Here is a 22,979-nt window from a genome sequence, read left to right as displayed (position 1 = left end):
TTTGGCAAAGAACTAGAGCCACAACTTCTTTTGTTTGAGCTATATTGTCTAGAGTTAATGACTGAACCATAACAATATGAAAAGTAGTGGAATCCCGCGTCTCATCGTTTCTTCATCTTGTGACATACTTTGTATATTTTTAGTGTTTTTCCTTTATTAATCCTAAAAATAATTTCAACAAGTCTAAATGAACGAATCATCTTATTACAACTTAATTGAAAATAACATCATTAGCCAGTAGTGGTTTGCACTGTGGTGGGTCTGTTTTATAACTTCTGTCAGCGGGGTCTCTCGGCACCTTCACGGCTTCACCTCTCATATTTGTTGGAAACCGAAAAAGAAGAAGCTTAGACATAATTTATCAATCAACCATCTCTTTCAACAATTCGTATACGGCAGTTCTCATCTCTCTCTCTTGGTTTTTTTCTCTTTGGAACATTTGAGATCTCATCTTTTACTTCAATCTAGGGTTTCATAATTTATTCTCCTCCAATAATCTTTTCAATCTCGAACTTTTTATTTCCCAAAATTTTCTTCTTCATCTCCATCACCAGCTCTATTGTTCCCGAAATAAGACTCACGGTTAATTAAGAACCTGAAAAGGTATGATAAGATTATGGCCTAAGATTATCATACTTATAACTAAATTAGATGAAATAATCAACAGGGTTATCATCCCCTTTATTCGTTTTTATTGAAACCCCTAATTTGTTGTTTTTTTCTCATAATGTTTTCTTTCTCTTAATTTTTTGATTCCAATTTTTCAATGTTAACCTAATAAATTCTTTCTAATCTCTGCAAGAAAAAAAAAGGAATTGATTTTGCGTTTAAATTGTGAAAACAAGTTCTGAATTTTATTTATTTTGTAGTATCTTTGTGATGGCGTCGATACAAGTAATTGCTTCAGGAATTGGCACTAGAAGCTTATTGCCTTCATTTGATGGACTTAGTAGATCCAGTGTAAGTTTTTAAGTTCTTCAAGGTCAGGTCTTTGTAAAACGTCTTGTTGTCAAAGCCCATACTTTTGTTCTTTCAAAGGTATCGTGTTGATCTTCCTTTTGCACTCTTAAATTGAGTGAGAGTAGATTGGTTCTAGGTTTTGGTAGTATTCAGATAAGATTAGGTACTCTTAAATTGATTGAAAGTATTTCCAATTCCATAATAAGTTTCATTTTTATTTTTGATTCACAGGGTATAGATGATGATACCTTAGATGTTGTTAGAACATGTAATTTGTAATAGTCTAGAATGTTCTAGACAAGTGAAGAAAAATGTTGAAAACGGGCACTCTAGAACGTACTAGAGTTGGTTAAATTAGTAAAGTCATTTGATAGAGTCAATTAAGTATGTCCTAGCATAACTGCTACCAGATTGTTCTAGAGAATGTGAGTCGGTCAAGTACCATAACGTAAAACATGTGAAAGAAATGTCAGTAGGTCTTCTAGAGAGTCAGTAAGACTAGATGGCTGTAGAAGCTTCTAGAGTTAAGAGGGTCGGTTGTACCAAGCCTATAAATAGGCATTTCATGTATTCATTTGTAAGCAAGCAAGAAACAATTCACTTCAATAGAAGAGAAAGGTTAAGAAACCACCAAGTCTTGCTTCACAACTTTCTTCACTAGAGTTCTAGGAGCTCTACACGAGCAACGCCACTATGGTCTTATATCTCCAAAAATATTAAGAATTTCTAACATGGTATCAGAGCGGATTCGATCCAAATGGACGTTAAAATTTTCGCTGCGAGTTAAAGATGATAATTCCGCACAAAAGAAGTTCAAAAAAGATGAAAAGACGCAAGGTACGTTTCAACTATCCAAGTTCCCTACTTGTTTTACAACCCCCAATAGAATCTAATTATCACCCAATTCTAAGTTTAGAAAAATATGAAAAAGAAATTAAAATGTCAAAATGAAAATGTCTCCATACATCATAAGAAGAAAAGTAAGAAAATCAAGTGAGCATAAGAGAAAGTCAAGTCACTTCCTTCACCAAAATTTGTTATATGTTCAAGTGAAATCAGATCCTTCCGTTAAAAAAAAAAATAGAAGTTTCCATCCTCGCAAAGAGATGCACACAAAAGTGCATTTTCTAAAGAAAAAGTTGAGGGAAGAGAGCATCAAAAAATGCCTCCTCAAATGACAAAGATGGTAAAAGTGAGCCATCTTGTACAAATATTCTACTCACAAAGTTGAGTGGGCGGAACCTATGAACCTACGATGGTCACCTCGTGAAAGGCGAGGAATATCAATAGAAGGCAAAGCCTCTGAATTTAAAATCGTCAAGTTCGATATAAACCGTAAAGGAGAAGGAAAGTAGCGGCACAAGACGAAGCCTTTTGAACCTGCGATAATCAAGATGCAAAAATGCCAGGTCACCAAAGAAGATCTAAAACAAGAGATATGGAGACACTGTTAGAAGACGAGAGCGGCAGAACAAAAAGATTCGCCAACACGAGCACAAGAGGCTAATGGCAGTTGAAGGCTGGGTGAATATCATAAAGAAGACATTACAAATTAAGAGGGGGTGTTAGAACATGTAATTTGTAATAGTCTAGAATGTTCTAGACAAGTAAGAAAAATGTTGAAAACGGGTACTCTAGAACGTACTAGAGTTGGTTAAATTAGTAAAGTCATTTGATAGAGTCAATTAAGTATGTCCTAGCATAACTGCTACCAGATTGTTCTAGAGAATGTGAGTCGGTCAAGTACCATAACGTAAAACATGTGAAAGAAATGTTAGTAGGTCTTCTAGAAAGTCTGTAAGACTAGATAGCTATAGAAGCTTCTAGAGTTAAGAGGGTCGGTTGTACCAAGCCTATAAATAAGCATTTCATGTATTCATTTGTAAGCAAGCAAGAAACAATTCATTTCAATAGAAGAGAAAGGTTAAGAAACCACCAAGTCTTGCTTCACAACCTTCTTCACTAGATTTCTAGGAGCTCTACACGAGCAACGCCACTATGGTCTTATATCTCCAAAAATATTAAGAATTTCTAACAGGTCGGTTCCATAATGTGATGTAGACTGGCTGAAAGTAAGCGTTTTATTTGCATTTCTTATAGCCTTACTGCGAAGGAACTATTGGTTTCCTTAGTGTTGAATTAAGTCGACTAATAATCCCACTGGCTTAAAGAGAACTGAAAGCTGGTGAACTTGTGTGAATGTACCTGTTATTTCATTTGGTGGGAGTGAATTTATTCAAGGTGAATTGCACGATACACTGGCACTGAATTTTCTTTTATCCTCTTAGGTCAAAGAATACATATGCTCTGACCAGTAGTGATAATGAATTAAGGGATTATAAATGCCACTTTTTATTGAAGACACCGTTTCTTGTTCTCTAATTAGGATATGTTTGTGTTTTCTCCTTCTGTCAAAGCTGTCATTATTAGCTAATTTTAGAGTCTAAATGAATTGCACTTCCCTAGTCGTAAAATGATGATAATAGAATGTTTTTAGAATATTTCTGCATCAAAATTTGGGTTTATGTATTGATTTTTATGTTTGTATTTTCCTTATTCCCACTTGCAGGAGATTGACAAGTTCCAGGACTTAAGGAACGAACTAAAGGTTCGCGGCTATCAGCAACGGAGGCACATTGATACAAGCGGGGTCTTTAGACCCAACTTGTTTTTAAGTTTTAGTGTTAATATATCCATTTTGGGGGAAAATTAGGTAGTCGAGGATTAAAAATATTGTTTCTGTCGATTTTGACCCCAGGAGTAACAGAATTTCCCTCCGTCACTGCAGTCGTGATGGAATATGGAAGGTTTGACTTATCAAAATTAAAATTAGAATTCTCACAAACAAAAATAACAGACCATTTGTTATATTGAAAGTCTGTAGTTCACTGCATAATATATCGGTGTGTTTGTGTATTAAGGATTCGGTTTACTCAGACGTAGACACTGATTTTGTTATGTTCTTTATGTATTGCTTTTAACAAAGAAAATGTGGTAATACATGACCCAAAAGTGTTCTCTTCTTGTATATGAGTTTAAACAGAATTTCTTTATGCGTTTGCAGATGGGTACAGGATAAACAGTCGATGAATGTGCAATTTGTTGGTGTATCTAGTTATCTCTTTCCTTTTTATGACGGATTGATCTTTGTCTTTTTGCATGAACCTAATGGCAAATAGGTTAAATTCATCTCGGTTTTCATATGACTGATGTTCTATGAAATAAATAGTCTACTGTTGAATTATATAGTGGTATTAGAGAGCTTATTGGAGAAATCCAGTAATGGATCAAATACCACAGATGTTAACTTCTATTGATGTAAATATTTTGTGTGATCAGATTCAAATTGTGGCGTGAAGAATCCATAAAGTTTGGAAATATTGGACTTCGGGTTAGTATTAAGCAATTCTATGGAGACCTCCACTAACCAGGTGTATGCAGATTCGCCTAATACTGTGTTGGTCTTCTTGGGTTGGTTGTTGAGAGCATAGATTGGTGTCCTGAAATTGAAGGGTAAATTTTTTATCTTGGATTTGATGTTGAGAGCATCAAAGCTAAAAGGTCGGCATGCGAACAACTAGTTTATTATGCTCAGGTACGTGTGTGTCTTATTATATGCATAGATTGATGTCCATTAATTCTTATTTATTTTTTGACTATTTTTTGAAGTGGTAATTGACACTGCTTCCATCATGTCATAAGTGAAGATGTACTATTTCTCTCCAGTATTATGTTTGCATAGTTTGAGTAGAATACGGTCATAATGAGTATTTACTGTTTAGAAGTTATATATTGAAGTGTTCTAGTATTTCTAAACCCTTTACTTTATTTTTCATGTGTGTTAACTGTGTAGTCTTCTTCTTGTGTGCCGACCAGACTCACTCCTGCCAGTCTGCAAGTAATTTGACTGAACAATATTAAAATAAACATCTCTCGTTCATCAGATGGAAGTACTAAAACCCAAGGTACCTATAGGTGGTACATAAAGATTTTTTTTCTGCTCCGTACAAAAATCAAAGCTTATATATTGTGTTTCAAAAATGGTGATGGATGTGGGTCCTGTCATTTGTCAACTAGTATACATAAATGTAACTGTGTTCAGCTCCTAATAGTGTTCAACAATATATTATTTAGTACATTGTAGTATTGGAATGAATGTACTGAATTTAGCTTCTTCTGACAATGTAGTGATGGATGCTTTAGATGTATGTAATACCGGCCTGTACAAGTTTTCTACTGAATCAGCTGATCGACCATCTCCAATGTCAATCTATAGTTGAGGATAAATTGAAGAAAGCATCTTTTTGTGTTTCGTTTTTTGAGATAACAGTGACAAGGAAAAATTTAGTAATGTTGAACCACTTAACAACAGAAATCTCCAGCCTCGGAAACATTAAAGCTTCTCAGCGAACACCCATTGTGCGACAAAAATCACAAGGTATAATCATCTTTTGAGTTGACTAGACTATTGAGTTCTCTCTTAGAACCACTATGCAAGAGTATGTTGTTTCCAGTTTGTTGTCTTGTTTGGTCTTGAGCTTGCAATGTTTGGTAGTTGATGTTAATTACTTGTATATATTAGCATTTTGTAGAAGTCATTTGTAGAAACATTTGTCTGTAGAAACATTTTTATTAATATATTTCTCTATTTTTGGCATCTATTCTTATCATTTGTGAGTGACCCATCTACCAGATGGGAAATTAAGGAAGCAATTAAAATGATAGTTTAAATTTTAGAAATTTATCGTAAGTTAAGACAGGTCCATGAAACTGGTACCATAGTACCGCACTACCGCTTATGTGACAGATTCTTTAAAGAACCCATACTATATAGCGTTTCATGACAGTTTTTTCAAAGAAAATGTTACTGTAAGATGGCTGGTGTGAAAAAAATGGGTATATGATGACAGTTTTAATTAGAAAATGTTATGGTAAGTTGTCAACTATAACGGGTTCAGTAAAGAACTGTTACCTTAACACAACAAAATGATTTTCTGATGACACTTTCAACAAGAAACTGTTACCCTAAGTTGTTAACAATGACAGGTTAATGAAAAAGATGTTACCTTATGGTCATGATTCCGCAACAGTTTCTTAAAGACCTTTCGTAACAGGGGTTTTGGTGACAGTACAAATATTTTTTCAAAACTGTCATCTAAATATTTTGATGACAGCTTTTAACTGTCACCTAAGCCCCAATTTGTACTATTGATGAAGCTATTACTTGGTGCATAGTCCGCATATGCACCTTCAACCAACTACCCTCCCTCTGTATGTTTTGAAGTCATTTTTACAACTTATATTAGGGGAGAAAAATGGCATTCACCAAATCAGGCCGTGATGGCTGTACATGGCCAATTGCAATGTACAACTATAATGGTTGTACATTCAGTTCTGGCTAAGAAGACAGTTCCCATGTCCGACCATGATGGCTGAACATTTCTTAAGCCAAGTCCAGTGAATGGACATGATGGCTGTACTTTCGGCTTTGGCCCATAGTTTACTCCAACGTCCAACCATGATGGTTGTACATTTCCAAGGCCATCCTTCTCTGGTCTATTGCTGATTATGGTGCGAGATTGTCCTTTGGCCAATATAGCTTACAACTTATACCCTCTTGGTTCCATATTGGCCTCGACCCATATGCCCAACATAGTGAGCCATTTTGGCACTGTATAGGCCTAGCCCAATGTTCCTTTTACTACGGAACTGAACTAGAGAAGAAGCTTCATTTCATGTCATGGCACATCTTTGAGCATGCGCCATGCTAAAAACACGTGGTGTTACATATGTTGTTTCTCTTCAACTAAAAATGCTTCTCTTTTTATTTTTAGGTCTTAATATTTCTGATTTACTCTTTGTGTTAGAGCATTGCTTGGTCGAACTCGCATGCGTTTCTATCTCAAGCATGTTTGTCAATGTTAGTGATCAAAACTATAAGTCTTGATTTCTACCCTACATAGCTAAAGGTCTCGGACTAGGATATAAAGTGTAGTTGAGCTCAAGAACTCCATGGCAATCATCATACAAGATGAAGGGCTACTCAAGGAACTGGTGGATCTTCATCGACTAAAAGGTATGTGGAGACTTGAACTTATCTGTCACTCAAAATTCTATCTATTTTATCTTCTACTCTTGAGACAAAAGTCGTTTTGATATATAGACTTTCATTATGCACATTTTCTATTTCGAGCCGAGTTTATCTCGCCTATCTATTTCTCGAAATATGTGCTGGTAAGCTTTCGCTTTAGCCGAATTCATCTTTACCTAGTGACGAAAGTCATGTTATGTTTCAATCACTTTGAAAATTGCTCTGACGAAAAATGGTCTGTGAATAACGGCTATGTCCGTCCTCTGAGAATGTTTCAATGATTGAAATGAGAGTTTAGATTACATAATCATTGGTAGGATATAAGCATTATTGTGGAAACACATATATGTATAAGTCCTTATTCCTTGAACCAAAGTTTGCGAACTTTGTTGATCAAGAGAAATGGAAGTGGCGTGTGCCAAGTCCGCGAACTGGCGGAAGTTCTCGACCCGAGAATTTCCGCTGGAGTTTGTGAACTCCTTCCATGAGCTTAAGTCCGCGAACCCAGTCCGCGAACTTGAGCAGGTTATATCTAAAACCGGTTGTTCTTGAACTCATGTTTATTTAAACTAAGGAATGCTTTTGAAAACCGTGGGTATAAAGTTCATGAACCGATTCGAGTGAATCAAACCGTTTTTGCTTCGATTGTGTCTTGTGTAGTTACTATGATCTAAGAAATAGAACAACTCTCTAACTAGTTCATTTGAGTCATTTGAACTAGTTATGGTGAAGAAGAGTATGGTTGATATGAAAGTAATCATATGGCTAACCATTTGGTTAACTATTGTTGAACCAACAAATGTTAATGTTTGGGAACGGTTCGTAAACCCAAAATTGGACATTTCATTTGTGTGTAACAAACTAAGTTTTCGATCCAACGATTGAGAAATATTAGCTTGAATCTAATCAGGTTTTCATCTAACGGTGAATACTGAATGCTTTGTTACCAAGCTAACATTGATTGCAAACCCTGATTTGAAAACTATATAAGGGAGAACTCTAGCAACTGGGAAACCTAATCCCCACACCTTATGTGTGATACTAGTTTCATAGCTAGAGTCGATTCTCCTTTAACCTTTGGTTTCTTATTCTAAACCAGGTTAACGACTTAAAGACTTCATTGGGATTGTGAAGCCAGACCGATACTATTTTTCTTGTATTTTTGTGATCTGATCTTGATGTTTCTATCGTACGAGTACAATTGAAATAATTGGCTTGAGATTTTATATCTCCGATTGGCAAGATAGAAAAGTAATCAGAAACACTTCGTCTCATTGTTTGTGATTCCACGATATTTTTTTCGCTGCGTCGATTAAGATTATTGTGAGGTGATCAATAATACTAGGTTGTTCTTCGGGAATATAAGATTGGTTTATTGATTGGTTCTTGTTCACCTTGATTTATCAAAAGACGGAACAAAACTCGTAGGTATATTCGTGGGAGACTGATTTATCTATTACCGTAGACTTTTTTGTGTGATACAGATTTGTTTATTAAAGTCTTCGACTTTGGATCGTAGCAACTCTTAGTTGTGGGTGAGATCAGCTAACAGAATCAAGTACGTAGCATCCTGCTGGGATCAGAGGAGTAGGAGCATTACTGTACCTTGGATCAGTGTGAGATTGATTGGGGTTCAACTATACAGTCTAGACCGAAGTTAATTTGGAGTAGGCTAGTGTCTGTAGTGGCTTAATATAGTGTGTGTTCAATCTAGACTAGGTCTCGGGGTTTTTCTGCATTTTCGGTTTCCTCGTTAACAAAATTATGGTGTCTGTGTTATTTCTTTTCCGCATTATATTTTTTTATATAATTGAAATATCACAGGTTGTGCGTTGTTCAATCAATTAGAATATCTGAACTTTTAGTTGTTGATTTAAATTGATTGACACTTGGATATTGGTCTTTAGTACCATCCAAGTTATCTCTCTAATATTTGATAAAGACTCGCCGATTTCTATTTGCTTGAGTATATATCAAATCGAGAGATTGAGATATAAACTCTTTGATATACTTTTATCTAGATTGAGTCTGATTGTCTAGTTGATTCTCTAGAAAGTATATTGGAGTTTGTCCATACAGATTTCTAATCGAATTGTTGGGTGTGGTTGTTGTACCCCTCTTTTTCACTTTGGTCCGTACTGAACAATGTCCTTGAGTAGATGAAGATATTCATTTTCAGACACACACTCTGCTCCCCACAAATAAGAGATTTAGTGGAAGTATATCATGGAGGTAAGAATGGATAAGTAGGGAATCTCTAATAGAGTATGGTTTCTAAAAATACTATGTCATCTAAGATTTTAGAGACTATGAACGGCAGAAAATCTTCCTGGTGGTTGTTGGCTAAATAAAAGTTAATTTGACACAAGGTTTGAGTTTATAAAGAGTACGAGTTTTTTGTTTTTGTTTTCATTTTCTTGTTAAATTTTCTAAATTAATTATTCTACAAATAAGTGACAAGTGTATCAAAATAAACATGAAAACAACTACCAATGGATATGGTTATCAAAACAAAAATTTATTTGTATTATCTATTTGTATCATGCCTTATTGAATAGCTTTCTTTTTAGGTCTCCACATAGATACATATCTATACACCATCAGAGATGCTCTTATGATTATTTTGATGTTTGTGATTTACCAAATGAAAAGAGTATTTTGTTAAGTTTTTATGCAACAAAAAAATCTCGGTGAAATCCCGACAACCTTTCTTTTCAAAATTTATACCACTTAATCAAACAATTGAAGAAGATATTAGGGATTTTAGACAAACTTGAAATTCAACATTGGGAATATGATTTTTAATTCCACACTCAAAAGGAAAAATAAAATATTTTAGAACTAGTTTGATTTTATTAATATAATAAGATTTCCACATTGGCCTGACTCGTCTTGATGAGTTTCTCCCCTGGGTTTCTCCCTAAGATTGACAGAATCTTTTGGCCATCGTCGAAATAGTGAAATTCAGGGAAAGTTCGATCTTCTCGACCGAAATTGATTACATCAGCGGAGAATATTCTACTTTATCTAACAAGATTGGGAAAATTATATTATCCTCCCTAGTTTGAGGCCTAGACATTTTATTTGAGGCTTGCCACTATGAGACAAAAACAGTACTTTAGAAGTAAAATGGAAAATTCTTTATCCAAATATATTTTACTTAATGACTAATTTATCCTTGATTAATTAGTGTGAATTCGGGTGATTAATTGATGTTTAATCATGTTAACCTACAAATAAATTAATCTTAAATCATCATTAAAACATGTAGAAATTTTGATTTTTAAAAAAAAAATCAACCCAGAATCTGTATACGTTCATCCACTTGTAAATCGATTCTAGGAATCGGTTTATAAGACTTCGAACATCGACATATTGTAAAATTTAAGAGTTTTTCTGTGATTTTTTTCCCTAGACTAGAATCGGTTTACATAAATGTCCACTAAACCAGTTGTAAATTTGGGCATTTCTTCGACTGTTTTTCTCATAACTTCTTTTTCCGATAACAGAATGACCTCATTCTTTTTTGATACCTAAATCAATAATTAATCTCTCTTCAAAGGAACAGATTACAGGGACTTAAGAATGATTTTTTGCCAAAAATACTGTGTGGAAAAAAAAAATCGAATTGTTATTTGGATTAAGTTATAGTTTTTGATTTTGATGGATTGGGTTTTAGTTTTTAAATAAAAAAATTATTAATAAAAATGGTTTGTTATAGACGTGTAATTATGTTAAGAATATCTAGGATGAATCTCGTTTATTATTGGGATGCCCTTGTGTCTAGCCCTATAAATAGAGGCTTAAATGTTTGTCTAATACACATGAATACGAAATCTCTCTATTTTCTTCTCCCTATTTTCTGTCTCCTTCTCCTTTTACAAGACATTATCACGCACGAAGCTCTACCGATTCAGCGTCGTTTAGATTAAAAAGGATTATCTTAAAAAAACAAAACAAAAAAGTCATTGAAAGATGGTTTACACAATTTCTATTCCTTTATTGAAACTGTAATTGCCAAAAAAATTGGTGTCACCGCAATTTAAATACCTTTATGGTAACGAATCACGTGCATGGTTGAAAAACCTACGACCAATTAACTTTGGTATTTTCGTCCATTCGATGAAGATCATGTGATTTAATTATAATTGGTTTCTATGTATCTACAAGAAACCATCTTCAACACATAATGGATTTTCTATATGTGGTGACTAGTGCGGCATGTTATATTTTTATTTTTATTTTTTCGATGCAATTTTGGTGTACTGTATAAACCAATCGGTGTTGATTTTTCTCCATCATTTTTTATAAGATGTGAGAAAATAAATTGGCATATTCTTAATTTTTTTTTTGCCATTTTCAACCAAAATCAATAACGACAATGATATTTTAATTTATTTTTATTATTTTTTACAAAAGAATCATATATGTCAATTGAAATTGGTTTCTCTATAAATTCTAGACGGATGAGATGTCGTTAGCATATTATTCACAATTGCGAACACCAATTGTTGTATTCCTAACGGATATTGAGCAAATTTTTCTTCTTCTTAATACTAATCTCCTAAATTAAGACCGTTCAACTTGATGTTGAAATACAATAGGACATAAAAGAACAATGGGTGTGCACCCGGCTTGTTAGCCTAAATCATTAATTAGTCCTTGTAGTGACTATATTGATCTTGATATTAATTTCTTTAATTAAAATAAAGTGTCTATAATTTAATTCTTAGGTGAATGAATTAAATTATGTATTTCTTGGTCTAACCAACGAATCCATGGTTGATTTTAAATTTGTACGTCAAGTAGACTATAATTTTATTTATTTATTTGGACATTTTTTATGACTTTTAAAGTTATTATCTACGGTCCAACTGGTATTGTTAAAATCCAGATGTTATTACGAGTATATGTCCTCGATTTAATCGGATAATACTCCGTGAACTTGTTTTCGTATATGAGATGAAAATATTTCCGCCATAATCAGGGGGAGACTATACAACACTAGAAGTCGGTGTTTGTTAACTTAAATGTTATACCGATTTCTCTCTCATCGGATCAAATCCAAAAATGGCTGCCATTAAATAATAGGCGTGAAATTTTCCCAATGAGCTTTTCCATAAGCTAATGCCGTTTGAAAAGGCAAATCCAATCACTTCTAGCAAAAATGTAGCGTTTTGCTACATATACAGATAATGCTCCGATAGAGTCTATCATAATATGATTCACATTCTCAAATTAATATCTCCTCATTTGAAGAGGAGGAGGTAATAATGCCCGCGGGAACTGGTACCAGTAAATTTTGATTTTTTCAAAATATGCATATACTTGATAATTGTGTGGGATCGTGGTAAACAAAAATGATTGTCGAATATTCATTTAAAGTAGCTACTAAAATAAATGATGGTGGTTTTGAACCCCTCTACAGAGGAATATCGACATATGTGATTGGTTGGCATATAATCCAAAATTTCTTGATTGACGCAATTTTGGATCCAAAATTTAACGCCTTAAAATTGCCAAACCTATTAATTACATGTTGGTGTAGTCATATTGCGTCATTATACGAGAAATGTATTCGTTATAAAAACGATTTGAGGGTTTTATTTTTATTAGACCCTAGGATTGGTTCAATAATTGCTCTCCTTATATAATTGGCATGGTAGTCCTTGAAGGACTCGTTTATGGTTGGAGAACATTTTCGAATTTGTAATCCTTAGAGGATTCAAATTACATTAACGCATCCACTTAACTCGACAATGTCAGGTTTAACAATCCTTTATGTGTTTTTAGAAATTTGGTACAAGCCAAAAATCCGGATTAATTAGTTGATGAATTCAACGTTATAGGTCTCTTGAGGAGTCCTTAAAAACACAAAAATCCATGCTTTAGCAGCATAAAATTATTTTTCTTATCTGCAGTTTAAATTTTATGCTTGCATAAAACTTGTCTATCTGATATAGACTAGAGTTATGATGCTTATTTTTTATAATACTCATATACTTGCGTTAGCATTCATAAATCTTCAAAAGTTGTACTCTTTTCCCTTCGTTTCAGGTTTTTCCAATGTGGTTTTCCTGACAAGGTTTTTAACGAGGAAACATCTCTGACATTTAAACTTCTTTTAATGTTGATATTTATGCTCTTTTCCCTTTGTCCATATTTTTTTCCCATTGGTTTTTACTGGCAAGGTTTTTGTGAGACAATATAATTCAACATGATGGTCATCCAAGGGGGAGTTGTATAAATTTTGGTTGTTTAGTGGATTCCCACATTTGATTAAGCCAAATCAACTTAATCATCTCCTAAGAATTCAGATTTCCTTCTAACAAATCCATTTTTTGTTCACGTATGATAAGGTATTCAGATCTTGGCACTTTGTTGAAGAAACTACATCAACTACTTTTGCAAATCATCTCCGAGAAGCTAGCAATCCAAGAAGCAAGTCCTCAATGTGTTTGAATAAACCATGAAGACTCGAAAACTCTACTTTTAGAAGACTAACACAAAACAGGACTTCATCAACTAGCAATTTTCTTCACGAAAGCATTGTTATCTCCAGCATTCAAGATATTCTTTCATCGAAATTGGGAAGTCTCGACTTAAAGATTTGCAAGCCAAGATTTAACTGAAGTACTTATCAGGGGGAGCATCATAGTGAAAGGTATTTTACTGGACTATCACGTTGTACTCTTTTTCCTTCGTCAAGGTTTTGTCCCACTAGGTTTTTCCTTGTCAAGGTTTTAATGAGGAAACATATGCATGTCCAGCTCGGTTCTAAGTTTACTCACAATTGTACTCTTTTCCCTTCGATCGGGTTTTGTCCCTTTGTGGTTTCCTGACAAGGTTTTAACGAGGCAATTAGCTTAGACACAATGTCATCAGGAGGAGTGTTATAAACGTGTAATTATGTTAAGAATATATATGATGAATCTCGTTTATTATTGGGATGCCCTTGTGTCTAGCCGTATAAATAGAGGCTTTATTGTTTGTCTAATACACATGAATAAGAAATCTCTCTCTTTTCTTCTCCCTATTTTCTGCCTCCTTCTCCTTTTACAAGATGGTTTGGGTTTTTGTATTTATTTTAGACGATTAGAATTATTAAGTTTACGAGTGATTTAATAATTTAATGTTGTAGGGCTTTATCCCACGATGTGCAGCCCAATATTGTAGTTAGGGTTCTATGTAACACACAAAAGCTAATGAACTAATATATTTCTCCGTGCCTGTTTATCTTTCCCTATTATCTACTGCAAAACGTTATCAGCACGAGCTCTAACCCTGCGGTAATGGGTTTTGATTTTTTTTTTTTGGGTTGCCATCAAATACATACATTTTTTCCCTTCGCTACCATTTTTCAAGTATCTCGGGGATTGGATCTGTACCTCAATATTATTTTACCTTGATTTCAATAGGAAACTTTTCGAGAAACTTATGGGATATTTTTGATTAATCATGCGATAAATGGAAGTTTAGGTCAATCCATAAACAGTCCGTAGATGTAGATTGTGTTCGTAATTGGGGAAGGAGTAAATTTGTTCACTGTGGATTGGAAATCCAATGGGAAGTCGTTCAAGGGAATCCCGTGTCTGTTGCTTTCTAGAAAGAAAGGAGATCGAGGAGAAAGGAAACTACGTTAAAGATAATATTTAGTTTTTAGTCATGGGAACCGTTGGATTGAGGTTAGGGGTCCGTGAATTTTGATTAATCTAATTACATGGAAAATAACGGAATTGGTTTTCAGGGTGAGGCGATCTGGGTTTTCTTCGTAGTCTGAGAAGGAAAAGAAAAAGGATGAGGAAATCCCATCCCGGGCTGCAGCTGTTCCGATCCTATCCTGTTCCGGTCCGGTCCAACTCAAATCAGTCCGTTTTAACTCTGACCTGTCATGTCCTGTTCCATTTTCTTTTTAGGCAGTGCACGACTATGTCCATTCCGGTTTTATGTATATGCCGTGGGAACCGATAATTGAGGTATGTGACTAATCTGTGTGTTCACATTTGACTTTTTGTTGGGCTTATTAATATTTTTTTTAGAACATGCCTAGTTCTTTTTTCTCCCTTAAGATAAGTCCATATATTGTCGGTCAATTGAAATTTTAGTTGTTGTTCTTCATCATTAAGAATTTTGGTATTGATGTTATTTTGTTCTATTGAATATGATATTGTCTGTAGTTGAATGATGTCTTTTATTAAATTCGTTGTACCAACTCTATTCCAATGTATTCATTTGGGATTTAGAAGTACTTGAACACCATTATTGCATATTTGATATTTCCCCAAATTTGAAATGATATGTGGGATGCAATCCACTGGCTCGACTATTAAGAGTCAATATTTTTTAAAAGATACATTTCAAATAAAACACATATATTCCAATTTGTGGAAGAACTCACAAAGTTTATATGAGTCAGAAAATTTCCGTTTCCCTACTTCATCAATGATATTAACGAAATTGTACATATAAAAGTATGACAATAAGAGAACTACCTTTTCTACACGACCTAAAATAAGTGGTTGACATGTGTAGTGAGATTCTCTTGACCTATTGAGATAAAGAAATTTCTCAAATTAAGATAAATGTAGCAAAATTGAAAATGGAAAGAACCCCAAAGTAATGAGGGTTAGACGTACCGACTCATATGAAGCATGTAAAAAGGCACATATATATCATGAGATAAAAATATATATTTTTCCCAGCAGTAATGACACCAAAGTATAGGTATCAATTGAACATGGGATCAGATAAGATGTAATTCTAGCTCCCGTTATAATAAAATATTTGGAAATGCATCTAGTCATAGGTGTTGGTATATACAATGTAATGTGTATGTGTATCATGGTAACAACCAATTTTCATGTCAACTTTAATGGCAACAAGAACTTTGCCTGGCCAATTCCCTATCTTATCGAGCGCAACACTGCTCATTTATTTTTTCAAGATAGAACAAATACGTCGCAAAATCTCTAAATGTACCAAGAGATAATCACACCTTTTTAAATTTCCAAATAACCCGTGCAAATGGATATCATGTGGAACATCAAAATGATGAGAATGTAATTGATTGCTTCTTTTATAATCTCTAATATATTTTGAAGGAAATATATTTTAGAGAAACTAATGAGTCAATCTAGTACAATATAATTCACTATAATATTTGGATTATTGAATCCATATTGACTTTGACGATGAAATGTTGGAAACTGACTCATATATGCTTTGGGCATAACCATAAAGACACATTGGTTGTGACATGATTATTGTTTTGAAAGAACTCATACAAATATCACTTTATTGGAGTGAACAAAAATGGGGAAAAGATTGACAAAATGTAAAGTGACGGCATATCTCTCAATAAGTGTTTTCTAAATTACTAGATGCACAACCCCCCTTCCCATTATGCTTTTAGGTAAGAAAGCATATCACTCATTTTTACAAAGTCTTCAGTAAAAAAGGATCGAGACCATCCTAATATGCAAATGGTAAAATTTCCATATTACAAAGAAAACAAGGTGAAATTTAGAAAAATATTCATGCAGAATGCGGACCAGTAAAGTGACTGATGGATCTGGTGAATGTTTTGACATTTTGGACTAGTTATAGTTCCCAAGAAATTAGTGTTTGAAAACTCCTAGCACATATTACACAATGCAAAGTGCAAAGGCTAACCACCCTTGTTAATGCTAGAGAATTTACATCAAAAGGACTTGATGAATATTGCATGTTTAATAGGATCAATATAGAGCATCTTATACCCAATGGTCTCGCAGAGGCTACCATCAAAGGTTACAGATGGTGTCTAAAGAAAGGTTATGTGTACCAACCTACCTTTTATTGCTTTGGGGATATGCAATATTACGCGTATCTTTACTTAATTTTTGTAGAACTTAATATTAGTCAACCTTTTATGTGTACCAGTTGGTAACTGAATTTAAGCCTGACATTTGTGTTCTTACGCATCTTTGGTTGCACTAAATATGTGCCATTACGAGTCCACATCGTACTATGATGGGTCACGAAAATGATTAAGTAATTTTGTTGGATATTTACTCTCAACAATCATCCGCATTTTAAAACCTTTGGCAGGAGATCTCTTACTGCTAGATTGCAGGTTATCACTTTAATGAGACAATCTTCCCGTCGTTAGGGGGAGATAAGAAAAATTATTTTCTAAGGGAACGACATGAATTGTCGTGGTGTGTTCCCATTGTGTCTCATTGATTATTGTACTCCGCAAATGTAAATGTGAAGTGAGAAAGAATAATCAATTTTCAGAATGTACACTGATGTCGCTAAAGTGACAAGATCACACATACCAGCTGCAAATATTCCTGCAAGATTAGAAATCCTCAGTATGGGGTACACCATAGACTAAGGTGTTGAAACTACAATTGGTGGAAGTTTAGTTAAGGCCGTGGCTCCATAAAGGAAGATGGAGAGACCACCAGGTTCGATCTATGCTCACCTAGAAAGGAAGTAGATGAGTACGGCACAACCTAATTTGTATCATTAATGAAATCATCTCATTTGGTTGTCTCTGACTATGTCCATGAATCAATAATGGAGGACGCTCCGAAGTTTTAAATGATTCTAGAGAACAAAATCCTAACGGATTATGAGTATGCACATGAGTCAATGGAAGGATCATGCGTGCGCAATAATGATATAATCTATAAATAGTTGCTCCAGAAGTAGAGCACAATGAGATCGAACCACGCTTTATTTTGATTAATTTCAAGTAAATAGCATATTTGGCCTACGCAATCTAGGTAGAACTTAGATCTTTGGAAAATATACAGGTATTTGGTGTGGTTGTGCTAACCAACCAAGTGTAAAGCCTATGGGACATACATGATTATTTGTCATAGAGCACATTGGGAAGAATGAAGTATCAAATTATCAAGACTCGCCTTGTGGCGCGAGGTTTCTCAGAAAGCCCTGCAATTGTTTTCTTGTAATGAACGTTATGGCGTTCTGCTACTTAGTTAGCTTGGTAATTTCAAAAGGACTTGAAATGCAGCATATGTGTGTGATTGTTACGTATCTCTGAATTAATCAAGAGATAGAAGATATTTGCAAAAGTGCATGATGTCCTTTTGCTTCCCAAGCCGAATGACTCTAAACCACGGAGCGTGTTTGTTGTTACACTGGAACACTCACTTATTGATTTAAACAATCAGGCGTATGTGGTATACCCGTCTAAGTGACTATTTGATTTGGAAGGGATAAACAAGTAAGGTTTCGTGCCATGCGTATTAAATAAGTTCCTGATTCAGAATTATAACTATCTATGTTGACGGCATGAACATGATGAGTACTCTTAATGGAATAAGAGATCTTACAAGCTATTTTAAATCTGAACTTGAGATGAATATCCTAGGAAATATCGATCTTATCTATGTTCTAAACTAGAAGACCGAGCTTGTGGTATATTATTCCACCAGTTTGCGTATGTCCATTGTCAGGAAATTTAACAAGGACATGCATCCTGCTAGCACTCCCATGATTAGCCGAGTTTCAAATGTACTTAAATGACCAATTCGTCTAAAGGAAGATGACGAAGTTGGGTCGTGAGATGAACTTTCCTTATCTAAGTATAATAGACGCATTATTGTACTTAACATGATGTACTCGACCAAATGTAACATCCACAGTGAACTTGTTAGCTAGATATAGCTCAGCGCCAACGCAACGTCATTGGAATGGTATAGTGAATGTAACCATGTACTTAAAGGTAACCATTGACATAAATTTGTTTTATCCCTACAAAGACGTTAAAAGGAATGCTAATGAAAGTGCAATCCAAAAGTTGTTGATTATGAAGGAACAACAACCTCTTCTCCAAAGAAAGTAATCAAAGGGAGATATGGTAGATTATTTTCTAAGTCATTACCAATATTCAGTTTCGAAAAAAAAATGACTAAAGGAACTGTCTGGAATAACTCTGAAAGTAATCAGGGGGAGGATCCAAGAATATGATGTCGACATGTTTTTACTTCGAAATTGAAGTTGTGTTGTACTCTTTTTCCCTTCGATCGAGAATAGTTTTTCCCAAAGGATTTTGTTACTCGACAAGGTTTTTAGCGAGACAATACTAAAAACATTAAGTATGTTGAACGTTGAAGAGTTGTACCAAGGTTTTGTCCCACTGAGTTTTTCCTTGTCAAAGTTTTAATGGAGCAATTGTCTTAGACACGATAATCATCAAGGAAAGAACTACATTTGAAGACCTACATCCGAAACATTGTATGTGAAGTACTGCATATGAAGTTCTATTGGACCGCACAAGGAGGAGTGTTGTAGGGCTTTAGCCCGCGAATGGACAACCCAATATAGTAGTTAGGGTTCTATTCCTATTGTATATAAAGGACTATCTATGTAACACACAAAAACTAATAAACTAATATCTTTCTATATGTGCATGTTTATCTTTCCTATTATCTACTGCAAAATTTAACACAATTTAAACACCCTTTATTCTTTTTTATCCGGTAGTACCGGCCTAAAGTACAAGCGTTAGGACTCGAACCAAGGGAGTATATTTTCATCCTGTATTAAATGAAAGAAAGTATTGGTTTTAAAACTCCAACCAACCATGACGCAACATGTTCAATCCACTTTCATTGAACAGTGAACATTTGACTTTGATAGACCAGTTAGTACATGTAGCCGACAATACTCAACAGCTACCCACCACGAACTAGCCATCAACATAAAATATGTCACCACTTGCCACGAAACAGCTTCCCTTTGATAAAATACAAGAAACTGTGAATAGGCACACCTACATTAACATTTTCTTGCCAATCTCAACTAGTTAAACCTTATATTTATGCTCTCATTTGGAATCTTTTATCCGTGTACCATCATTTATATTCGGATAACCATTGAGGACCTTTAGTTGGTCAATAATGTTTAGCAAGAATGGCAATTAACATGTATTCCTTGTATTAATTATTGAAAATACGAACTCTTGAATGAGTTTCTAGGCAAAGCTTTCAAGACGTTGAAAACTATAAATGAACCACAACCGCAGCCTACAACATTCACAATCAAAATCAGCAAGATCTGAGAAAACCTTCCAAACTTACTAATCAATCATAAATCACAATCGCAACTACTTCAGACAATATGCGCGGGCACGTAACGAACGAGATGGATGTCGTAGGAGCATCGGCCGATGAGATTTGGGCTGTCTACGGTTCCAAAGATCTTCCTAAGCTCATCATCACCCTTGCACCAGGTGTTTTTGAGAAAATTGATTACATCGAAGGTGACGGTGGACAGGGTACTATCTTACATATAGTCATGGCTCAAGGTATGCCTGAAATTAGTACTTCGACAATCTCTTTCCCTCCTACAAAATACATATTCCTGAGTTTATATATATATTTATATATTTTTTTTCCTTCAAATTTTGAATTCTGGTCACTGCCATGAATATCATCACCCAAAATTCATGTAGGTGCATCGATTCGCCGTCTGATTGACAATTTCTTTTTGATGTTGTGGTTTGATATAGGAATACCAGAGCCCCGTGAATGGAGAGAAAAGTTTGTAACAGTTGATCACTGTAGAAGGGTGAAGCAGCTTCAACAGATTCAAGGAGGATATCTTGATATGGGGTTTTCTTTGTACAAAGTCACCTATGAAATCCTACCAAAAGACAAGAATTCTTGCATCATTAAGTCAACTGTCCAGATTGATCTTGATGACAAGAATTTCGAAGCAAATGCTCGTCTTATCACCGTTGATGCTATGTGGGGTATGGCAAAATCAATTGTCCAATATGTACTTGACAACAAAGCTAAGCAGCAGTAAAAAACTTTCATGGGATTTATGGTCACCCTTTTGATGTTTTACTGTTTTTCATGTAATAAAATGGAGTATGTTATGTTCGGGGGATGTGCCCCCTTCCAAACGTCTTTCTTTTTTTTTGGTCCTGTTAATTGTTAAATACTCAAGAATGTATTTCTATTGTTGTTGCTAATGCGAATTGGCTTCAGGCCCGTATCCCTAATAATCATCTAATTGCATTTTGCTTGTGTGTTCTTGGAACAATTATAATCGAACAACCTACAAGCAACCAAGTTATAATAATACTTGGAAAAATAATTATAAAATGAAATGTTTGTCCAAATCTATTTGATTGATTAAATGGTGTTCACGTTTCACATGGTGATGCTGCTAGATCAAAAACAAGAGCAAACAAAAATCCAATTCGTATATGCATGTGAAGCTCAAAACGGAAAGCCTTGTAAAATTTCATTATCAAATGGCACTGCCGGCATCGTGCCTGCCTTCCCATCCGAATAACTCTAGGTTTATTTCAGTTTTTCCCAAAAATAATCGCCAGAGTAAAGCATGGACCCAAATTTTTCACGCTACCATCCCAATACTAAACACGGTGATGAGGACCGCTGGATTATTTGTCGGAGACTTTTCGGTTAAAAATCACGGTATGTTTAACCCCACTGTAGTTTCAAATAATTTATTCCATATTCCTACCAAAATAGTTTGACTGTCTGTCTGCGTAATTTATTTTTTGTCTCCACAAAATTGTTTTAATAACGCGAAAATGCGAGGCTTTCGATGAGCATTCCTCGTGAAATACCCCTCCGCGAACATCCGTCCAAGACGGACTTGAGCTCTAGTTGAGAGGTGTATACCGTCTGGTCCCAAAGGGAGTCCATCCGCATCAACCGTCCAGACATTCGGTAAATCCATCTCGAGCTGAGCTTTCCTTACAATTCCTTTATACGGCCCTTCTGTTGATGCCAAAGCAACCTGAAATAAGACGAACTCCGATCAAACTATGGTTTCCGAGTTAGCTCATATTAGCCTGAATTGCAATATATACCTGAATGAAAGGGAGCAAGGGAAGATGAAGATCTGCGCGAAAATCCGATATAAATTTCTTCAAGTTATCTCCATAAGATTCAGCATCTGTTGGACTAACTGTATCGCTCTCCCCTTGGTACCAAAGAACACCCAATATCCTTCCACCTTCCATCAGCGATAATAGAGATCGTGTTATCAACATATTATAGAGTCGAGTTCCACGATCCCATTCGCTAATCCGTGTTCCACCAATAGCACAGGGAACCAAACCAATAGTTGTTCTGGAATCCATCATCTGTAGAAGTGTATTTGCAAATACCATACCAGGACCAACACCACAAGTCTTATTGAAATCGATATCTATGTGCAATGGTTCTTGTGCTTCAACCCATCTATGATGTGAATTGAATCTGATAATCGACGGGTTTGGTTTACATTCAGATGGAATTATTCCATCCCAAACATCATTAACAACACCTCCTCGACCTGCCATGTTACTCTGTCCAGCTAAAATGAATATATTCTTGTCCTGGAAAGATCTCGATCTGTAGGAAACTAATAGTTCTGCGGATGAATTCGACAGATTAGATCCAGTGTAGTAAGCCAAAAGAAGAAGCAGAAGAGAGTACCAAAGAGAGAACATGCTTTCAGTTCTCCCCCCCTCTCTATCTCTCTGTGTCTGTTGGTGAAAATGAGAGTAGTTTTGAATGATTAAATTGTTCGTTGAATGTTTATGAATTATGAACTACTCCATTAGAATAACCAGGAAGTTTAGCTGCAGATGTTTGAAAGCAACGGATTTTTTTATTTTTTATTTTCTGTTTTGTTTTTGATAGATAATAGTATAAAATTGGTTGATTTTCGGGACAAGTATATAAAATAAATTTTTGTGCAGCTGGACTTTGGAAAGGGTATCGGAGCCATAATGACCTTGTATAACGGTAACATATAGATCTACAATCTGTACGTTAGTGTTGTGCGTAAAGACTCCAGCGTGGTTGATCTACAGGCAAGCGAAGGTGTTTAGATATACCTTGCCAAGTTGTTTTCGATTTAATCAAGTCGAAAAGGTGGAAGGTTTTTC

General features: G+C 35.0%; 2 protein-coding genes and 1 long non-coding RNA gene across 4 annotated transcripts; 2 read left to right on the top strand and 1 right to left on the bottom strand.

Annotated features, from left to right (window-relative positions):
- Window positions 1-382: 382 nt before the first annotated feature.
- LOC113321045 lies at window positions 383-5,612 on the top strand. Of its 2 annotated transcripts, XR_003346437.1 has the most exons (5): window positions 383-603; window positions 870-960; window positions 3,530-4,555; window positions 4,837-4,925; window positions 5,149-5,612. It is a non-coding gene; the product is annotated as an uncharacterized LOC113321045 (long non-coding RNA). The 2 variants fall into 2 exon arrangements; XR_003346438.1 differs by lacking the exons at window positions 383-603; window positions 870-960 and adding an exon at window positions 2,999-3,032.
- A 14,291-nt stretch (window positions 5,613-19,903) lies between these two features.
- LOC113339135 (S-norcoclaurine synthase 2-like) lies at window positions 19,904-21,090 on the top strand. The gene is made up of 2 exons (XM_026584505.1): window positions 19,904-20,372; window positions 20,577-21,090. The coding sequence occupies exons 1-2, from the start codon at window positions 20,186-20,188 to the stop codon at window positions 20,873-20,875; spliced, it is 486 nt and encodes a 161-aa protein (XP_026440290.1). The 5' UTR covers window positions 19,904-20,185; the 3' UTR covers window positions 20,876-21,090.
- A 441-nt stretch (window positions 21,091-21,531) lies between these two features.
- Window positions 21,532-22,689, bottom strand: LOC113339119 (probable carbohydrate esterase At4g34215). The gene is made up of 2 exons (XM_026584504.1): window positions 21,915-22,689; window positions 21,532-21,841 (listed from the first exon to the last, which is right to left on the bottom strand). Exons 1-2 carry the CDS (start codon window positions 22,536-22,538, stop codon window positions 21,593-21,595), a joined length of 873 nt encoding a protein of 290 aa, XP_026440289.1. The 5' UTR covers window positions 22,539-22,689; the 3' UTR covers window positions 21,532-21,592.
- Between the last annotated feature and the right edge of the window lie 290 nt (window positions 22,690-22,979).

The sequence above is a fragment of the Papaver somniferum genome, chromosome 1 (genome assembly GCF_003573695.1).
Source record: "Papaver somniferum cultivar HN1 chromosome 1, ASM357369v1, whole genome shotgun sequence".
Lineage (NCBI taxonomy): Eukaryota > Viridiplantae > Streptophyta > Magnoliopsida > Ranunculales > Papaveraceae > Papaver > Papaver somniferum.
Note: the sequence above shows the minus strand (reverse complement) of the source record. Positions and strands in the feature narration are given on the sequence as shown.